Below are 17,564 nucleotides of genomic sequence, written 5' to 3'. Positions count from 1 at the left end.
TCAGGACGGGAAGTGATTATGTATCTAGTTGACTAACGGAATTAATTAGCTACTAATCCCTATCACTGCCAAAACTCTGGAACTTGTAGAAACTCGGTGATGGTTTCCAAGTTTATATTTATTTAGGTCGTCAGTGATAGGAATATTGAAATCTATTAAATGTAAATTCAAAGTAAATTAGACATACAATTTTCATACTTTTTGATAATTTTCGCTATTTGGTTCCTAAAATTTTGCTTTTTAACTGTACGTTTGACAGGAAGTCTAGAGTTTCTGTATCGGACCCAGGAATATCGCGGAAAACTATTGATGTGAGAGGTAAAAAAAACATAATATTTATTTCAAACACAGGGTTGTCAACCTAAAAAATTAAATTAAATTATATTTAAGAATAAAGGGTACGTCGTTTGCCCCGGGTATTTAAATACACGAGTTTTTGGGCATTTAAGATTAGGGAGATCTCTACGTTCATTTATATCTCCTTTCCTGACAAGAAATTATTTAAAAAACATAAAAACACAAATTTGTTTTGGATGGATAATACGGCCTGTTTTGTTTGAATTTTTAAAAAAAGTCAACATATAGTGTTTTGACACGTGGATATTTGACACGTGTCATTTAAAGTTTATTTGTTTTATTGAAATTACAAATAATGTGAAATTATCACATCTCTCTCTAGAAAATCTGTAGTGTTTGCAGACATTATTTTTAATGGAAACGGCTAAAAGCTGCCTAAAACAACGCCTAATTGACATTTGACTGGTAGATTTCACTTAATAACATATTATTGTTGATCGGAATCAATTTGAAATAAATGATATGACAATAAATATTTTCAATACATCTATCCAAGGAAATGTTAGAGATTATTTGATAAGCGGTTCATTAGCTTTTGAATAAAGCAAATTGGCATGTAAGCGTTGTTCGGGTGAAACTCTTAGTCTGTAGGTTTAGAATGAAAATTTATGACCCAGAAAGATATTTGACAACTATAAATTGATCGAGGAATGATCGATGAAAAATGAACCTTTTTTCATGGTATAAGTTTACACCAAACCAGTTTTTTTGTTGATCTTACTGAGATACTAAAAACAATCATGCAGAATCTGGTCACGATATTAGTACAAAAAAAATGATCATAAACGAATCATTCGAACTACCAACACAAATGATACGGAAATATCGTTTTGTAAACGATCCTTAAGAACTTTTTGAAATCATTGACATTACTCCTTGAGTTTTATATGCATATAATGACATTTAAAAAAAAGTCCATGTAAAATATAAAGAGACAGCGAATCTTCACCTCCGGCGATCTACCCTTATCAAATTAAAATTATATTTTATCTTGTAAATTACGATCTCTGTGTGCCCCATTAATAAAAAAAACCGAGGCAAACGTATGTATTCAATTTATATAAATACATTTTACATGAGTATTTACGTCTAAGATAAGATTCTATTTTTTCTGTCAATGTTGCTTTTCGAATGATCGGTTCAAGATTGCGTAACTGTAAGCATGCCAGACCATTAATTTATTGGAATTTACTTTATCTATCAAAATGGAAAGTTATGGCGCGTAAATATGTCAAAAAACCTTTCGTGAGTGGTATGATCATTAATTTTTAAGTACTTATTTACCTTTGTTCGATTCCTGGCCAATATTCAATGAAAAAATTTAATTTTTTCTCTCTCAATTAAATCAAAATTGAAAACCAACATGCAACATAAACGCAAAATGACTCCCCAAAAGCTAACTCAATGACTCTACAAGGATGCGTTTTAATGTATACATATATCTATTATATAAAATATTATAAATATTTTTTTTACTTAATTCAAGAATTCGCCTATTATTCGATTTTGTTTATCTTTATACTGCGAAGACATGTTAAGACATGCATTCGATTGTTTTTAGAATCTATCAATACATTCAATAAATGTCAGATTTACTGATTCAGAATTTGCAATTCTGTGGTTAGGGCTCTAACATTCGTGACTAGTATACTTCGGATTAACTAGGAAGAAACTCACAGTAATACTATATAATAATGTATATATATATATATATATATATATATATATATATATATATATATATATATATATATATATATATATATATATATATATATATATATATATATATATATATATAAATATATATATGTATATATATATATATATATATATATATATATATATATATATATATACGTATATATATATATATACATATATATATATATATATATATATATATATACATATATATATATATATATATATATAAATATATATATATATATATATATATATATATATATATATATATATATATATATATATATATATATATATATAACGTGGTAATATTTTCCTTTTGAAAATTAAGTGTAAATAATATGTAAAGTGGGTGTATAATAATAAAATAAACAATGTGTTGCTTTGTAATTAAAGTTTATTCTTAATTTATCTTTATAATAATTTTTATATCTATCTATCTATCTATCTATCTGATTCTGACAGTTAATTTTTTCTATCGGATCTCTTTTGTTAAATTCTGTGCGACGCATGTGACATCTGGTGGTAACTGTTTTATGTAGGTACTATTTGTAAGTACTTAATAAAATGTACAGGTAGGTACCTAGTTATTTTATTACATCTCCCCCCTTGGGGATGAAAATTCATAGTAAAATTTTCACTCGTCCTCCGGATCATCTTCTTGTAGTGAAGGGACTGGTATTAGTTTAGTGATATGATAAAGTTTTTTTTTTTTTTTTTTCTTTCTTTCTTTTTTTTTCCTTCTTTTTTTTCTTTTTTTTTCTTTCTTGTTTTTTTTTCTTTCTTTCTTTTTTTCAATCCATTTGTTTTTTTCTTTTGAATTCCTTCATTTTTATTCAGATCTCTTAAAGTATCTTCTAATATAACCAAATGTACAACTTTTAATTGTTCATCTGCATTTTCATTCGATTCTAAAACTGGATTCCTGCTTAGACAATCTACTTCTAAATTCTTCTTTCCTGGAGTATATTTTGTTTTATATTTTGTAGTATTTTTTTCTACTTTATTTTTATTTTCATTCTTCAAGCACTGTTTCTGTGTTATTTGCATGTCTTCATTTTTATTCTGATCTTTTAAAATATCTTCTAATTTAACCAAATTAACAACTTTTAATTGTTCATCTGCATTTTCATTCGATTTTAATACTGGATTCCTGCTAAGACAATCTACTTCTAAATTCTTCTTTCCTGGAGAATATTTTATTTTATCTTTCGTAGAAGTTTTTTCTACTTTATTTTTATTTTCATTTTTCAAGCTCTGTTTCTGTGTTATTTGTATGTCTTTATTTTTATTCTGATCTTTTAAAATATCTTCTAATTTAACCAAATTTACAACTTTTAGTTCATTTGCATTTTCCTTCGATTCTAATACTTGATTCCTGCTCACACAATTTGCTTCGAAATTCTTCTTTTCTGGAGTATATTTTATTTTATATTTTGTAGAAATTTTTTTCACATGATTTTTATTTTTAATTTTATCACTAGTTCTTAAATTTCCACGTCTTCTTTGATTATCTTCTAATCGTTTTCTTTGAGCATCTTCTAATTTTTCTCTCTCACTCCGAACATATTGTAGTAATTGTTTTAATACATCTAATGTTTCATAATCCATTTCCAATTAACAAAATTGTCGTTTTATAACGTGGTAATATTTTCCTTTTGAAAATTAAGTGTAAATAATATGTAAAGTGGGTGTATAATAATAAAATAAACAATGTGTTGCTTTGTAATTAAAGTTTATTCTTAATTTATCTTTATAATAATTTTTATATCTATCTATCCATCTATCTATCTGATTCTGACAGTTAATTTTTTCTATCGGATCTCTTTTGTTAAATTCTGTGCGACGCATGTGACATCTGGTGGTAACTGTTTTATGTAGGTACTATTTGTAAGTACTTAATAAAATGTACAGGTAGGTACCTAGTTATTTTATTACATATATATATATATATATATATATATATATATATATATATATATATATATATATATATATATATATATATATTTGTATATATATAAATACATATATATACATATATATATATATATATATATATATATATATATATATATATATATATATATATATATATATATATATATATATATATATATATATATATATATATATATATATATATATATATATATATATATATATATATATATATATATATATATATATATATATATATATATATATATATATATATATATATATATATATATATATATATATATATATATATATATATATATATATATATATATAAATATATATATATATATATATATATATATATATATATATATATATATATATATATATATATATATATAATTTTATGGCGCTCTTTTTTTCTATTTACCTTTAAGATCTTAAGGGTTCCGACACTATTTTGAATGATTGAAATAATAAATGTAGGGAATATAGGGTTGAAAATCAAAAACAAAATAGGTCTGAAAAATCCTGCAAATATTGAAAGCCTGAAAAAAAGTTCTTGATCCAAGCGTTGCTTCGATAGCGACAGCATTGCTAGTGGCTTTGGTCTGACAGGTCAATTACAGCTTTGTCCATCAGTTTTTGCTTTGCCTCGCCACATATTATCACATCAGCCCAGACGATGGAGAAGATGCTGCAATGGGATCTGAAACGTCACAAAGTATAATGACTCCATGAAAAACATTTTCAACGCCAGAATTCCCGAGAAAACTTTAGACGTGAGAAGCATTAAATTTAGAATTATGTTTTATATGGTTCGGTAGGTCTCTGAAAGCTCCCGCCACATTCCCAGGTTTGGTACAGAAACTCTTGGTTTCCATTCGAACCTATCCATTAAAAAAATAGATGTCTCTAGTGAAGTTCTAGCGATTCAAGAACAATGTTTCGAAATTGGTTCATATATATGGAACTTCCAAAAATTTTAGTAGTGTGGTTGTCAATAATGGGTAGAATAGGTGAATGTTACATGTGTGTAAAGTGATCACTTAAACCAGCCTATGACGGTCGTCAGCCCCGTAAATGCCCAGACTTCCATATTCTTCTTCATCTTTGATGATATGTCAAAAAATAATATGAAAAAAATAAACTTATATCGGTTTTGAATCAATCGTGCAATTTTTTCGCAATGAAAGATAAAAATTATTACTAATGCTTTCAAAGTCTCTATCACTGTCAGCGGGGTGAGTAAGTTAATACAATATACTTACAATATAATTAGTATGTACAATCCACCACCATATTTTCAGTTTACTAGGTCTTTGTAGATTGTAGACCAATAGACCGTGGTCTCTCCAGCATCCAGCATCTGTGGAGCCGCTAAGTTCCAAGAATCCTCGCTGAATTATCTCCGCTCATGGAGAAAGTTCTCGAATGATCGGACGATGGCTTCGCGATTAATTACTCTCTATAATTAGAACCGTTTCACGGTTGGAATCGGCCATGCCGTTTGTACCTGTTACAGATGACGTCGGTATGCAAACCGGATCCAACTTCCAACTCTGTACCGGCTCAGCATAAATCTACACTCAATTCTGTACCAGCCATCCTAAAAATTGTAGGAACTGCAAAGATATGAGTTTTTTAAAATGATTTTTAATTTTTAATGTTCATATTATACACAGTACTTGTATTAACTAATATTTCACATTTTACAACTCATATATATTATACATTTAATTGTAAGAACGGTTTACTTTCTATAAAAATATATATGTAATATACGACACGGAAAAAATAACATGTGGCTACGCGTGGCTGGATCTTTAATTTTTTTACAGACTTCTCTCGTTTGAGCTTTTTTGATACAACACTTTTCTTATAATTCATCGTTCACTTTGTGTAATACCACTTTAATAAACACTAATTCGTGACTACTGATTTAGGAATAATCATTCCATCATCAAGTCATTATCACGGTCTGACATTTGTACATAAATAAATACACTTACTACATCATTTCTTCCTTAATTCATGTCCCATGGTCTCCACCGCAGAACTCTGGTTAGAGCAATATTTTATAATAACTTTTTATTTAAGATAAAGATACCTCGTGTTTCAAACACAGTATGATAATATTGAGTGTATCAAAATACGTGTCACCATATATTATAATGATAGGTGGTATTCACCAACTTTACAAACAAACGAAAAATCGGATGTCACTACTGAATCAAATAATAAAATTATATTTATAGAATTTTTTTTGTTTTTTTTTTGACATCTTATCAAAGATGAAGAAGAATATGGAAGTCTGGGCATTTACGGGGCTGACGACCGTCATAGGCTGGTTTAAGTGATCACTTTACACACGTGTAACATTCACCAATTCTACCCATTATTGACAACCACACTACTCAAATTCTTGGAAGTTCTATATATATGAACCAATTTAGAAACCTTGTTCATGTATCACTAGAACTTCACTAGAGACATCTATTGGTGAGATGTAAAGAAGCTTTTTATTAAGCAGAAACTCTTATATTACTGTGAGATCCGAATCCTGGATTATAATCACACACATGAGAAACGCCAGAAAATACCATTTTCATTTTTATTATTAAGCTTACAATTTGACCAGATAATTTATTTACAACATTTTGAGTGTGTCCAAATACTTGTTCACAAAATCTGGATTATCTCCAATTACAGGAGTTATTTTCATATTATTATTATTTTTATTTTTTTATATTTTTTTTAATATTTATAGTGTTGTGGGATAGAAACACCTTGCAGAACTACGCGTGAATGATTTATGTTCTAATTAGTTAGTTTACTACTTCAGAACAATAACAGTTGGGTACGACAAATTCACACTTTTTCAGGAAATTAGCGAGACAAATTGCTGGTAAAGGAGTATCGAGAAAGAGAAAGCTAACTACTCTTGGGCCACGTTAGGTTACTTTGTGTGAGGGTAGGACGTTTGGATTCAGTCTCGATGGTTCAATTCTAGTTTATATGGTCAGTCTAGAATCAGATCAATCCAGTCAAAGAACAGTACTGTAACTGATCTAGTGAAAATTGCAACTTGGTAACGGATTTCAATACCAGATAACAAGATGTATATAATAATGTCTTACAATTTCATCCAATTCAATTTAATATGGGGTTGAAATACGTATAAGATTCGTCATCACGCGCTTTTTTATTATTATTTTTTTCAAATAAAAGTAAAATATTTGTGTTTTTATTATTTACACAAATATTACAATCTCATACTATTTCTGTGAGCCGGCTCATTATTAGAAATAGGTATCAAATTGTGGTAGAGTGGGTTCGAACCGAGAAACTCTGACTTAAGAGTCCGTGACACTAACCACGGGACCACAGCCCAATACAGTAGAAGGTAGAGAGGATGGAATGCCATACTCTTCTGTCCTAACATACACTCTTAGTTACCTTCACATCCATACATGTCCTCCGATTACACAGACTTTTGACACCGCCAGAATTTAGGTTCTGATTGATCTCTCCCTCACAATCGCCAAATATACTTTCTTAGTCTTTCTCTCGTTATCTATTCGCTCCGCATGTCCAAACCACCTTAAAGAACTATTCTTATTCTTTTCAATTATCCCTAGTTCAGCCTTACATTCCTTTATAATATCTTCGTTTTTAATTCTGTCAATTAAGCAAGTTCATAACCACGGTGAAAAATGAAAATTTTAGGAATTTAATGAAAATTATGAACCACGTATTAATAGAATGTTGGTTAAATTAGTTTATAATTGCTCAGTGACATTTTTATACCGGTTTCGAAGCGTATCCGTCTCTTCGTCAGAACAAACACTAAATCAGCATATAAACAACGCCATGCACCACAACTATTCACAAACTTGCACCTAAAATATTGTTCACAGATGCAGAGAAAAGTTTTTTTCTCTCATTTTTTTTAAGTATAAAAAATGGCATTTAAATGCTGGATTCCCTCTCAGACACCCTGTCGCCAATGCGACGCGAACTTTCTTCTCCGCATACCGGCCTCGACATTGGGCCGGCTCGTCATCCTTCACCAGATAATACTCACGATACTTATTTTATCAATATATTACAGTTATCTCAGCAGAGACGAAGAAGTTTTTTAGAAGAAAATATAGAAGTTTTAACGTTAATAATGCTTATCTTTATTTTACAATTCGAACATCTGTCATATATCGTTTTGCCACACATTAATCAGAGAGATTGCAAATCGACTGCATTCAATCTACTTTCATCGTTCTTTTTCCGACTCCTTGCTTCACTTCCATACATTAGGGTTAGTAACTAGGACTCCATAGTGCATTGCTAATTTATCTTTCGCTGTTTCTCTCTCTCTCTCTCTCTCTCTCTCAGGACTAATAAATAAATAATAATAAATAATTTTGGATGATTTACATAGCGCCATTTTCATAACATACTACCTCAAGGGCTACCTCATATACAGTAAGCCCCCCTATAACGTTCATATAGGTACCGCGTTATCAGAGGGAATGTTATAGGGGTAAATGTTTTTAGATTGTATTTTAATTTAATAATGACTCATTTCAATAATTTCCGCTGGTAAAAATATAAAAATACAATTTAAATAATTGATTATAAATTCACACAGGCTACATCCGATGAAACACTCTATGTATCATTTGAGTGCGGATAGGGATAATAAAATTAATATGATTTAGTTTAAAAATGAAAACAGGTAATACTACTCAGTAATTCGAAATTTGGACACCGATCGCACCTACTGCATATTAGATATTGAGTTGATTATGTAGAAAAGAAGAAATTTGAAAGAAATGATCTCTTCTCGGTGTGTTACTACGAGGCAGACAAGGTCATTGTAACCCATACCGCTATTGGAAGACGGAAAGTAGGCCAACAGTCTGTAGCTGGCAGCGACTGCGCACTCCGCACACCGCAACTGTTAGTCGAGACCCCAACTGCCTCTGCCCGAACAAGGTCCAATGTATTGTTCAGACTCTGGAATTTGCTCTGAGAAATTATCTCTCAAAAACGTCATTTTCTCCACTGCACGAATCTTTTAAGCAAACTGTCCCAGTTACAGAAATGTGGAGGGGCTATAACATTATTTCAAGCAGTGCTAGACTTCTGGATTTCGCCTGAATCTAGCGAACTTATGTATGGTATTTCTTAAAAAAATACAATATCAACAAAAAAACAAATACTTACACAAACGTAGAATTGTTACATATGTTTGTATTTAAAGAAAAAAAAACTATTTTTTTTCTTCTTCCTGGCTGTATCCTAACTTATCGTCTTTCTATACTGTAGGAGTCAGCTCTCCTCATCTTCAGGTTGTAGGTCCTTTCATCATGGATAACGTCACCAAGGCCTAGGTCGTCTTTTTTTTCGTTTGCTTGGTGTAGGCCTTGTGGTCTGTTATGAAGAGGAATTAGCCTCCTGCGACGTCGATTTCCAGCTATCTCTTTGGTGGTCTGCCCTGGAGTCGTCTACCTTGGAGTTGGTCTAGAGTGCAATGTGGGGGAGTCTGGATGATTCCATTCGCCTCACATGTGTATATCATTGTTTCCTTCGTTGCCTTCCCAACCTATCTACATCTTCAATCTCGGTATCTTTCTGTAGCATCAATGATTTTTTTGGTCTTTTTTGGTCGAGGAAGTCCATGGCGATTGTCTGGTTCATGATATGTTCAGATTCTCTACGTCCTATGTGCCCACACCATCTGAATTGCCTTTTCTCTACCTTACTATTATTACTTATTATTATTGAAATAGAATGTTACATTTAAGAGCGAGGCTTATTTTGCGTATTCATTAGGTGGATATTTTGGGTTGAAATAAAACAATACGTTGTAATCAATTCATAGTTACTGTATATATTAGGAAATTTGATTGAAAGTGACTCATTATTTTAGCGTGCTGCTAACATATATTCTGTTGAAAGACGTTATATGGTATTTTTACATTTCATATACAATAAACAATATATTAGGATCAATTTGAAACCTCTTCTATTCTTGCAAATAGGCTAGTATTGCATTAAAAATATTGTTGAAGATATTTCATTCTTGCAATGAGCTAACATGGAAAACTGTTAAAAGACGTATCATTTTTGCTAGTGATATTAGAAATATTGTCTCATTTTTACAACAGTCTAAGAACCTGCTAGAAACAGTGCTGAAACTCGACTTGTCCTTACAATGAGCTAAAAGGTGATATTAGGAGCATTGTCGTAAGACGTCTCGATATTCAACAGTATTCATAACATAAATGTGGAATTATATTTAATTGGCTTTTATAATTGTTAATGTAATTATTTAAAAAAAAAATCTACAAGCTGTTTAATTCTCAAAGAAATAAAATAAAATAAAATAATACAATGGATCTGCAAAATGTCAAAAAGTTGTAGTGGCTATTAGCCTCTTATTCTCTTCAAACCCTCATCCGCACCCAATGGTGCATAGGGCACTGCATCATATAAACGCAGTGTTATCTTGATCATTAACACAGCCTCTTATTATAGCCTGGCTATTATTTAATTGGTTTTTATCATGGTCACTGTAACTATTTTTTAAATATATTTTTAATTTAAAAGCTGTATAAATCTCAAACAAATAAAATAAAATACAATAAAATGTTACAATGGATCGGAAAAATGTCGAAAAGTTGTGGTGGCTATTAGCCTCCGTCCTGATTGGGTGTCGGGCATCCGCCATCCATTGAGCTTTGAGTTGAACGACTGGCGGGTGAACGACCCGCGATTTGGGCCCTCCCGGATATCCGCGCCTCCGGTAGAAAGTGCCGGCACAGATCCGGACTTTCGACCTTTGCCGCATTTTTCTCCCGCGGCCTCTGCAGTGGTCCGAAATCTTTCATTTCGAGGCGGATGATACAAGGAATATAAGGAAGGAACGGACTGATCACCTTGCCTCCATGAAGCCAACCGCGTGTTAAGGGTATACTCTCAAATATACAAAGAAGCCACGTGTTACCCGCGCACAATTTTTATTAAAGAATACACATTGGAATTTGGTGAATAAATCATTTTTAAAAATCTTTACCTTTCAAACACTCTTTTCTTTTGAAAAAATTGTGTTTTAAACAAAAATACAATTAAGTTAAATGTTACTTGGGTTTAAAGACAATTAAGTTGCAGACTATTGATTATTCCACCTCATAGATTTGACGCGGTGCCCTGTGCATCATTAGATGGGGATAGAATTTAGAGATAAATCTATTACTTTATGCTAAACTGGGTATATAAATGTCATTTCCTTGGCCTCTATTCGCAATCAGTGGCCCAAAAAGCACAGTGTCGAATCGACGCGGTGTTACATTGATCATGAAGTATATGAAGGGATGGTGATTAATCCTGCGATCTAGGAGTGAAATATATTTAGAAGAAAAGAGAAGGGTTTAGCAAAGTAGCTAAGGGTGAAGGATATTAGTATTACTATATGTGAAAAGAAATATAGGAGGAATACTTGGTGAGAAAACTATTTCTTACCCGCACTCGTACAAGATTGTGTATGTGACAAGGTGCGAGTCTCTTTAGAAAAGCGAAAATAGATAGATTCGTATAAGGAAAACTTTTCTGAATTGTACTTGTAACTCCAACACTCATTTAGTCTAAGGAATAGATTTGTTTTTGTTAAGTCAATCAAAAATCATTACCAATAACGGTGCACAATGAATTTTAATAGTTTTGACTATTCGTCCAACTTTTAGAAGATCGCCAGTTCACACGAACGGAGACGTTCACACACCAAATGTTATTTATGGATGAACGTATGAAGGAATGTGGACACGAGTTGAATGTCTGAAAAGGCTCGCGATCTGATCACTTTACGGAGGCTCGGTCAGCGACATGCAAATGAGCATCGATCAACCGAGTCTATTGACTAGAAAAGGATATCAATCACCGATCGTACGCTGGATTCCATTTCCACTCTTCCATCGTGTCGTTATGGCCAATATCCGGGAGATGTTAAAGAACAATAATTATTCGATGTGACTACATATTAGCATGCAGAAGTAATAAATCGCTTTATTAAGAAATCAACGATTTATCGATTGCCATTTTCATACAATAGGGTTTCGTATAGTTGTCTTGTTTCCATACGATAATATCGTCGACTTGGAGCAAAATGTCACTAACCAACAAAAGTATGATTTGAAGATAATGATTTTTAAAATAATCAAATATGATTATCATAAAAATCATTGAAATTAGTCTTTTTTGGATAATCTAAAAAAAATAAGTAAAGGCATTAATAAAGACTTACCCATAATAAATCACCAATTAAATTTAACTACAAGTACACTTTTAAAAATATTCCCATTGTGATTCATTGTCTTCTTTCTTTCTTTCAATTTTTTTGTATTATTTTGAGAAATAAAAATATGATTAAAAATATTTTATTTTTGTATTAATATCAGACCGTAGCAATTTAATTTTAATCTATAATTGACCTGATGATTGAATGATTATTCCGATACCGGTAGTCACGAAGTAGCGTTTTTTAAAGTGGTATTACACAAAGTGAACGATGAAAGATAAGGAGAGTGTTAAAGCTTGAAAATTATAATATAATTCAAATATAAATAAAAAATGAAACTTAATAATAAACTGGGATTTTTTTTAATTCTACGTATTTAAAAAATTTAACAAAATGAATTTTTATAAATTTATTTTTAAAATTTCAAAATTTAAATCGACGTAAACAATTATTAAAATATAATTTGTCACTTTTTATGCTTTAAATTGTTAATAATTCTAATAGGGCAGTGGTTCCAATTAGTCTTTCTCTAAATTATATTTTGGACATCCTTTTTTTTTTAAAAAAGGATGTCCAAAATATAATTTCCGTGGGATTTTAATCGTTTGCAAATTCAATATTAATCATAAAAAATACTTGTGGATCATCTAAACAACAGATAGTAGAAAATGGTTTCTAAATACTTATTATTTTAAGTTTATATTTAATATATATTAAAAAAGATGACGTTTAGGATGTTGGAATAAAGAACATGCTTGATAAATCAGATTATTTGGCGTGATCCAATACATCTAGGTTGGCTGAAAAATAACAATATTTTTCCTTTAAGTATTATCGAGCCAAAATTATCAATTTTAATTTGCTTTTCTCCGCTCTACTTCACTGCGTTGATAATCTTGCATTTGAGATTTGCGGAAAGATACAATACTCGTAAAATATATCTCTATCCTAACAAAATATTTTTAAAAACCTCGATAAATTCATTTCGTATTTCATAAGAATTATTGGGGGAAAAAAAATTCAAAGTAGCACACTGAGACATCTATCATTCAGTAGTAAAAACTTAAGTTGAACAAGCACACTAAAAAAATATGGAAAAATATCTAATTCACCTAAAAATCAGAAAATATAAAATCCGGCTATTTACAAGAAAAACCATAAAAAATATCTGTACCCCTGGTGGGACTCGAACCCACAATCCCCGGCTTAGGAGGCCGATGCCTTATCCATTAGGCCACAGGGGCCGGTGTCGACATTGAATAAATTACTCTACTCAAATTAAGGACACAATACACAAACGTTCGATAAATATTGAGGTCTGACGTTTGACGTTTCTTGTAGCACGAGAATCTCACATAACCTAAAAATAATTTAAAGACTCAAAAGATGTATCAAGAATTATGAAGAGCGTTGTGAATTGAATAGTCTGGTTTTAATTTGTAAACTTTGTGAATAGAGAGCACCAGTTTTAAACTGCAATTTTTTTTTTGTATACTGTATTTGTTTTAAACTGAAGTTTATACTCACTAAAATGTCGTGTATTATTTGTAATGCTGAAGATTCGAAATACAAGTGCCCTGTTTGCCGTGAACCTTAGTAAGTTTATAAACATTTTAAATTTATAATTTTTATATTTAATATGTGTGACTTCTCCGCATGGCTTCGTGGTTTGACATTTAACTAACCAATAAAAATTTGCTGCGTGTTACTCAAAAGCACAACATAGTTAATGTATCGTTAGCGAATCAAACCGCAGCTGAATAAACAAAATAAAACATTATTTTAATTAAATTTGCTGACGGTAAACATCTATTGCAATTTCGACGTCGACTGTTATGGTAACATCATTTTTGGATTTAGTATTTCATTATTGTACTGAGCATTTAACAATGACTCGCGATATTTTTACCAACTTTAGGTTATAATTTTGGTTACCAGTTAGAATTTTCGGTGTTCTACCGCCCATGGGTGGGAGAGAGATAGCTGCCATGAGAAAAAAATCAAGCCACGGAAATTTGTGATTCCTTTTATTGTTGTTCCTTGACCATGCCAATAATTTGCAAAAATTCATTTTTTGTCAAAATTCCATTTGTCTCACCCAATCGTGAATCGATTTCCAACTGGATTTTTAAAATTACTATTTATGCTGGTCGGATAAATTCTAGTTTTGCATCAGAAAAAATATTTTTAAAAAGACTTTGAAAGCATGCATTTTTGCTGCCGCCGTAGTCTTCCTGAACTATTGAGAGATTGATTTTTACCAGGTTGTTCTGACAGAATATGTAATTTGCAAACTATGCCTCCACAGTAGTCACCCAAGGTGCCAATAAGGTCATAAATAATTTTTTAATGCTCTTCACAAAGAATTGTATAAGAATAAAATTATGACAATCTGTTTATAAAATAATTAATTTAATTGAATTAGCTGTTTGCTGCAGCAGGGTATAGTTTGTGAATACGCTTCCTGGTATGTTATAAATAGTCCTTAGCGAGCCCAACTGATTATGCAGAAATGTTTGCGGGAAGAAAAAAAGTTCCTCCATCCCAAATCTTCATTCAGCAAGAAATTTAGGTGTGACTGAGCTTAGATGGTGATAGTTTTAACCAGGTATACCATGCATCGCAATAATGTAATACAAAAATTCTGTAAACCGAGGTTTTACAATTAATATTTTATCCATCATTGAATGTTATGATTGTTTTATTATTAAATCAAAACAAGATTTATGTATCTACTGAATTTATTTATTTTTGCGACAGCCATTATGCTTTGCGAGGGCATTGTCAAACTAGTTTATTTTATTTATTGTAACTGCAGACAGTTGGTAGAATTACATATTGAATTGTTGGGTAATATATCCAAAATTAAACACGGTTATTGGCTTGAATTCTACTTTTATTTACATATATATGTGACGCATTTTGTCTTATTAAGACATTATCAAACACTGTGTGTGATAATGTCTTAAGATGAAATGTGTCACATATTATCGTATATATATGTAAATAAAAGTAGAATTCAATCCAATAACCGTGTTTAATTTTGGATATATTACCCAACAATTAAAGTTTATTTTGTTAATATCAGAATCCAACTTTTAAAAATTAAATTAATTTAAATATCCTATTTGTGTACTGGTATCCATTATTTATTCTTCTGCATATGGTTTTCTGTAAGCTTATATGTTTTTTTTGTCTGTTTCACTGAATCCCGGGTTATATATTGTATTCTCCTATTGTTTCTAAAATCGCAGAGATGATGAGGAGAGAATTAAAAAAACAATATTTCTGATAATTTGATATTCCAAAGTTTTAATATTTTGGAGATTCAAGGTTTCAATTAGAGATTGTATTCACAAATGAATAGAATAAAAGGCATTTTTAAAATTTTAACTTTATCTTAATCCAAAAATAATACATTCAACAGGTAAAGGATTCTATAAATAAAGCACTCAACTTACTGTTGGGTGTGTATTCTTCATGCAATAACAGGATTGAATTAAAAAATTAAATTTAAATTTAGTTTCAAATTTTTACAGATTTTTATAAGAATTTTAAAAAAATGCAGACAAAGTTTACAGATCAGAGCAGGTATCAGTACAAGAAAAAAAGCAGGTAATAATGTCCACATCTGATATTTATTACTCCTCTCCAGTGTTGCCAACTACGACATTGTCATGTGCCAGGGTTTCGGTGGGTAGGCACCAGAATATTAATTTTATGATTGTAATTTTCAGTTGTTCCATTGCCTGCTGTAAACAACATAAAGAAAAAAAATGTGAACCCATTCCAACGTCTGATAAAGACGCTGTCGAAAGCAGCACTTTGTCAACTTACAAATATCCTACTGAAGATACTGTACCTGTAGAGAAGCTTCAACTATTGGGTAAGTCTATTTTTTGTATGTACATCTGAAGATTACTATGAAAAATGTCTTTCGGTATTTAGTTATTTATTTTTTAAACTTTTTTTTATAATTTGGTACATTTGTAGTCTTACCACATTGTTATAAAACAGCCTTTCCGCGTACACTTCTTAATGTCAAAACCCGAACCATTGTACATTTACCTTAAGAGATTAAAAACTTGATGATCAATGCTGTTTCATTTTTCAAAGGATCCATGACAATCATAATTGATCTCCGCATTTGAAGAAGGTTGTGAAAGACTACTTTAAAGCAATATCTTCTAACCAACCAAAACAGTATTGTTGAAATTATTGCAGTTTCTATGGTAATTGGATAGATAGGGCTCATAAAGTTCAATATGAAAAAGTATACAATAATTATTTAAAAATAGTCAATTATTTCATCTAAATAATTACATGATAATAGTGTAAGGAAGGTGAAGTAAAAGGGTCAGGAAAGGAGTGTTTTGATGGGTGGTCAGGATTTATTATCTACATATGTAAACAGCACCATAAAATGTTCATGGCCCCCCTTGAAAGTCAAACTAGAAGGTCATCCGATTTCATTTCAAGCCGCAAAACTAACTTTGTTTTTAATTTCAGAGCACAGCGATGGTTTGAAAAACTGCCTCAGTAATCCACATCTACGTAAAATCCTCAAAGCATTGGATAGCAGTCAAGCTCCCGCACATTTATTAAAAGAATTTATGCAAGAACCAATCTTCACGGAGTTTGTGGATGAATGCCTGAATGTTATATCTCCGGCAGAAAAAAGAAGAGACGCAGATGAGTTTATGACTTAATAGATTAGATTCCTCTAATTTTTATCTGTGATTTATTTACATTTGTAAGATTTAAATGTGTTTTGATAATCTAAAATTGATCTGATAATAAATTATTAAATTTACTATTTTATCATTGCTTTGTTTTATTATATATATTTTTTTTAAAGATGATCCAAACAATTTAAAGTTTTGATTTTCTAAAAGCATTTTTTGTGCCTACAGAATAAAAGTCAATATGTTCAAAATAATTATTTTTAGTACCAATTACCCCCAAACAATGTGGACTATTAGTAGTCTTTGAAAAAATAACTGGGGTCAATGGAGTAATATGGCAGCACCTCAATGTTTAAATTAATGTTCTCAAAAACACATACAGAAATAACTACCGTAAATGGTAAATTCAAAAGCGCTGTAGGATAGTTAGGTCGACTGTGAAACGAGCATTGTGTGTTGGATTCACGCTTATTGTAAAATGAATTCAAGAAATATTTCTTTTTACTTGATTAAGGTGTTGTATTTTTCATATTTACCTTTCCTATTCTTACTGCTCTACCTGCTGACAAGGTTTT

At 30.6% G+C, this 17,564-nt stretch overlaps 1 protein-coding gene and 1 non-coding gene across 3 annotated transcripts; one reads left to right on the top strand and one right to left on the bottom strand.

Moving 5' to 3' along the window:
* Positions 1-13,475: 13,475 nt before the first annotated feature.
* TRNAR-CCU (transfer RNA arginine (anticodon CCU)) lies at positions 13,476-13,548 on the bottom strand. The gene has a single exon. It is a non-coding gene; the product is annotated as a tRNA-Arg (tRNA).
* An 83-nt stretch (positions 13,549-13,631) lies between these two features.
* LOC148312794 (zinc finger HIT domain-containing protein 3) lies at positions 13,632-17,128 on the top strand. 2 transcript variants are annotated; one of them, XM_088273087.1, is made up of 3 exons: positions 13,632-13,900; positions 16,042-16,190; positions 16,814-17,128. In XM_088273087.1, the coding sequence occupies exons 1-3, from the start codon at positions 13,836-13,838 to the stop codon at positions 17,011-17,013; spliced, it is 414 nt and encodes a 137-aa protein (XP_088129213.1). In that variant the 5' UTR covers positions 13,632-13,835; the 3' UTR covers positions 17,014-17,128. The 2 variants fall into 2 exon arrangements, with proteins under 2 accessions (XP_088129213.1, XP_088129219.1); XM_088273093.1 differs by lacking the exon at positions 13,632-13,900 and adding an exon at positions 14,758-14,912.
* The last annotated feature ends 436 nt before the right edge of the window (positions 17,129-17,564 follow it).

This window comes from Brachycentrus maculatus, unplaced genomic scaffold (genome assembly GCF_059751285.1).
Source record: "Brachycentrus maculatus isolate JH-2025_06_01 unplaced genomic scaffold, ASM5975128v1 h1tg000032l, whole genome shotgun sequence".
Lineage (NCBI taxonomy): Eukaryota > Metazoa > Arthropoda > Insecta > Trichoptera > Brachycentridae > Brachycentrus > Brachycentrus maculatus.
The sequence above is the reverse complement of the archived record's forward strand: the minus strand, read 5'-3'. Positions and strand labels throughout refer to the sequence as shown.

What these genes read in the sequence shown, in the direction of transcription:
- LOC148312794 (XM_088273087.1), top strand. Translation starts at nt 13,836, where the DNA reads ATGTCGTGTATTATTTGTAATGCTGAAGATTCGAAATACAAGTGCCCT. An exon ending in CCTGTTTGCCGTGAACCTTA is followed by an intron (nt 13,901 to 16,041) that starts GTAAGTTTATAA and finishes TGTAATTTTCAG; the next exon opens with TTGTTCCATTGCCTGCTGTA. An exon ending in AGAGAAGCTTCAACTATTGG is followed by an intron (nt 16,191 to 16,813) that starts GTAAGTCTATTT and finishes TTTTAATTTCAG; the next exon opens with AGCACAGCGATGGTTTGAAA.